Source organism: Peromyscus eremicus, chromosome 4, assembly GCF_949786415.1.
Source record: "Peromyscus eremicus chromosome 4, PerEre_H2_v1, whole genome shotgun sequence".
Lineage (NCBI taxonomy): Eukaryota > Metazoa > Chordata > Mammalia > Rodentia > Cricetidae > Peromyscus > Peromyscus eremicus.
The window spans coordinates 125,385,722-125,390,145 of record NC_081419.1 but is presented as its reverse complement, the minus strand read 5'-3'; the positions used below and the strand labels follow the sequence as shown (position 1 = coordinate 125,390,145).

The following is a 4,424-nucleotide window of genomic DNA, read 5'->3' as shown; positions in this document are numbered from 1 at the left end:
ACTTTTTTAAAATTAAAAAAAACAAAGAACTGATGGAAGAAGATACTGCCATTAGAGGATGTACATTAAGAGCTATCTCCCTGCTCATCTCGCAGCGGCCCAGAGTTGGATTCCCAGCACTGAACAGCTCACAACTTCCTAACACTTGTTCTAAGAGATCTGACACCATCTTATGTCTCTGTGGGCACGGCGCTCACATGTACAGACCCACACTCTGACACACACACACATACACATAATTAAAAAATAATATAAATAAATAAAAATATAAAATAAATAAAAAATATAGCTCGGCACACACGTTTGAGGCTCTAAGTTCAATTTCCAGAACCACGACAAAGAGGCGGACAGATTCCTCACGACCAGCACTGTAAACAAAGTGGCCCCCAATGTCCTCACAGAGGCTGCTGTTTTGTCCATCCTTTCCCGCTATCCTGGGCTTCAGCAGTGTCATGCTGCTCATGACCTGCTTCTTAAGTGCAGCGTACATATAAGGCCTTAAATCCCACAGTATTAAACAGATCAACCATTGCAATCAGATGTCCTCAGAGATGCATTTGTCTGAAAATCATGTCAACTAGATATTCTAGTTGCTAGTAAAAAGAGAAGGTGGGATGCACACGAAAGGGGTCCAGATCGCATCCTGAGCTTCTTTGCCGCTGTTTCCCTGCTCATCAAAGCTGTCCCAGTCCATGTTAGGAACACGTCCAGGTATCTTTCCTCACTCTAATGAACTCTTGGTTGTTAGCAAAAGCTCTGTGTGTGTGTGTGTGTGTGTGTGTGTGTGTGTGTGTTCTCGCAGCTTCTTAGACATAAGAAATTTCACTAGAGAGTGGGAGGAGTGGGAGGGGTGGACTGGATGACACAGCAGGCAGGTGAGAGAGGTGCTTGCTGCCAAGCCTGATGATCTGAGTTCAATCCCTGGGACCCACATAGTGGAAGAAGAGAACTGACTCCTTAAAGTTGTCCTCTGAGCTCCACACACACACACACACACACACACACACACACATACCACCATGACACACACATGTCATGATACATACACAAGTATGCATGCACAAGTACACATACTAAAATGTCCAAAATTTGACTTTTTAAAAGAGGAGAAATACCTGAAATTTCTGAAATACTACCTTGGGTAGAAAGTGCAGAGACTAACTGCCTACCTTTCCCAGGGTTTACTTCCTCTGTGACCCCATTTCACAGGCAAAAACACAAGCAGTATAGCAGCTGTTCATTCACAGTCAAAATAGCCAGAAAAGGAGTGGATACAGGCAAAAGTGTCGAACTTTATTATGTGGGGAATCGAGTTCACAGGAGGAAAGAGACGGGTCTGAGGCTGCCCACTCGATTCCACAGGTTTGGAGGACACCGGCCTTGAGGAACAAATGGTTCATTCAGATAGTGATGGTAAAGTATGTGATGGTGGGCAGGACAAAATAGTCTTGGATTCCTTTGGACTTCTCGTTGTGTTGGGCTGGCTGCTGGACGACTTTGTGCTTTTCGTTTTCCAGTTCATTGACGCAACAGTATTTCCCATGCGGGCACCCCACCTCCGATATCTCCCTTAATTTGCATTTCTTCCTGCAGTAGCCTGCTACATTGTTAAAACACTTTTTGGGTTGTGCACCATCTGAACACAGGAAACAACATTGATCAGGGTTAGTTTCTGAGGGAAAGCCGAGATACAGCTAGGTTTCACATTCTCAGGGACAACAGACACCACCCTCTGCCAACATCTCCTCCGTCCCAAAAGGAAACCTTCTGCTGATACAGGGAAAGTCAGAACACCCCAATTAAGGACATTCAAGGGGCTGGAGAGATGGCTCAGCAGCTAAGAGTCCTTTGCTGCACTTACAAAGGACCCAGGTTTGGTTCCCAGAACCCACATGGTGATTCACAGCTATCTGTAATATCCCAGAGGCTCAGCATCCTCTTCTGGCCGCTATGGGAACTAGACACACATGTGGCACATATACATATATGCTGGCAGAGCATTGGACACATAAAATTAGTCTTTAATTTAATCAAAGGACAGTTGGTTCTGGTCAATACCCAAATAGCCTTGACAAGAAAGAATAGCCTGACTCTCCCTCACAGCCCGAGCTGGGTATCACCCTAAATCAGGCAAAGCCCACCCTGCTTCATGCTCTGAAGCCGGCATTCCCTCAGCCTTATGTCCCCCAGAGAGCACTTATGCATCACCATCAGTATACTTTAGAGCCAAATCAGCTTTTAAAAGAGCATCCCAGTCTGGGCTAGCAGCATGTCCCTGCAGATAAGGACGTCTGCCATGAAAGTCTGGCGGCCTATGTCCAATCTCCACAACCCACACCAGGTGGGAGGAGAAAGTAAGTCCACAGAGTCATCCTCTGACCTCGGCTTACACCCCGTGGCACACAGGCAACCACAAACACACTTCACATACATACAATAATAATCAAATAAAGTTTAATTTTTTTACATGGCTTCAAGAGACTGAACTCAGGTCCTCATTCTCACACAGCAGAGACACTCTTACTGAGCCACCATCTCCTCAGGAATTTTTTTTTATTTAAAAGAATATCACAGAGGTCAGGAGAGATGACTCAGGAGGTTAAAAAAGACTTGCTGCACATCATCTGAGTTCAAACCCTCTGTGCCCACATAGAAAAACAGATGTGGCTGTGTCCATAACCCCAGCACTCACTGTTGGGGGACAAGGTAAAGTCAGGGGGGTTGTGGGGCTTGCCAGCTGCCAGCCTAGCTCCAGGTTCAGCAAGAGAGCCCATCTCAGGGGAGTGAGGCAGAGAAGGGTAGGAAAGGACACTCAGGGTGTGGGGGTGGGTATGCAACACACACACACACACACACACACACACACACACACACACACACACACGAAACATTGCAGACACACACGGATTCAGACATGCAGCATCACAGACTCTCTCTCTCTCTCTCTCTCTCTCTCTCTCTCTCTCTCTCTCTCTCTCTCTCTCTCTCTCGTACATACACACACATACATAGCCTCACAGACAGGCCCTTAGTGTTTTACACTCATAGGCTGCAGATATCACCCTTGCCAAGACATGAGTTCCAGCCACTGTTGCTCCCGAGAACTCCCTCTGTTCATCTCAGACAAATTCTAGAACCTGGCTGTCCTCTCTCTCACTTTCTTCTCCAAGTCAGATAAACGTCTTACCTAGTAAGCAACCACAGCTTGATAGATACCTTTGCCCCTGGAGATCTCAACTCTCCCCTATTCATGCTCTAAGGTCCCAATCTCTCCGTCTAAGCTCTCATTTCCCTCTCTACACAGAATCAGACAAGCCTACAGAATAAATGCGGACCACAACTGTGTTCTCCCTGTTCTCAAATTTCATAATGAGAAACACCCTTGAAGATGAGAGAGCTGTATTTTGAGAGTCATGAAAAACACAGCATGACTCCTTGCAGGCAAGGCAGAAGGGGGCCCTTGATGCCAAACTTCCTCCAACCAGTGAGTTCGAGGCTTCAAGGCTTCACATCTTTGCATCTGAGCTAGAGATGTTACGCTCACTTGCCAGAACAGAAAAATGAAGGTTCAAAGGGGGTCATTTTCTCAGTTAATTAGCTACTTAATGGTGAAGAAAGGCTTTCACTGTATGCCGTTCACATCGCTGCAGCAGCATCCCGCCCCCTTGTGACCAGCAATAGTGTGCCCGACTTAGAGTGCACTTGGACACATTACCTGCAAGTACCACAAACAGCAGAATAATGAGAACCTGAAGCAGCTTCATATTTACAGACCCTCCAGAGACAGCGAGGTGTCCTGTGGTGCTGCACGGCTCAGAGCACCACTAGCATGCCAAGCTTCGGTTTTAACTCACACGGACAGACAGGGAGTTCAAGGCCAACCCCACCTACATCCCCGAATTTGGAATCTACAGTCACATAACGTTCCATCCTCTCCCACCTACTCCCTTTTCCTCAGGATGTGAACCCCAGCCGTGCTTCCTCTGCCTGGCTGTCCACCCACTCGGCTGCCTGTGTTCCCTGGTTTGGATGGGCCATCCTGCTTTATGATCACCATTGCCTCCCATTCACAAAAACAACCCCAGTGACACAGTGTTAGACTAAAACCCACGGGAGACTGAAGACAATAGCCAACCAAACGATGCTTTATTCAGACACTCTTGGCCACACCCTCAGCTCAGCACCCACCGTGGATCATTTAGGAAGCAGCCTGTGCTGAGACCATTGTGTTTCTAGTTTCCTTCTGATGCCATTATTACACCTTGAAAGTAACACTGATCACTTTACTTCATGCATTCATTCCTAATGTCCATCCATCTGGCTAGTTCTTTCAAGTCCCTGAGCTGACAAATTGCCATCTGGATTAGGTACAAGAGCACACAGCCTTCTCATTCTCAAAGCTGTTTATGGCTAAGTAGCAGGGT

General features: G+C 46.8%; 1 protein-coding gene across 2 annotated transcripts; it reads right to left on the bottom strand.

Moving 5' to 3' along the window:
• Nucleotides 1-1,272: 1,272 nt before the first annotated feature.
• Nucleotides 1,273-3,926, bottom strand: Defb128 (defensin beta 128). 2 transcript variants are annotated; one of them, XM_059259671.1, is made up of 2 exons: nt 3,716-3,926; nt 1,273-1,636 (listed from the first exon to the last, which is right to left on the bottom strand). In XM_059259671.1, exons 1-2 carry the CDS (start codon nt 3,762-3,764, stop codon nt 1,401-1,403), a joined length of 285 nt encoding a protein of 94 aa, XP_059115654.1. In that variant the 5' UTR covers nt 3,765-3,926; the 3' UTR covers nt 1,273-1,400. The 2 variants fall into 2 exon arrangements, 1 of the variants encoding a protein (XP_059115654.1); XR_009378637.1 differs by lacking the exon at nt 3,716-3,926 and adding an exon at nt 3,188-3,520 and having other exon boundaries at nt 1,528-1,636.
• Nucleotides 3,927-4,424: the final 498 nt, after the last annotated feature.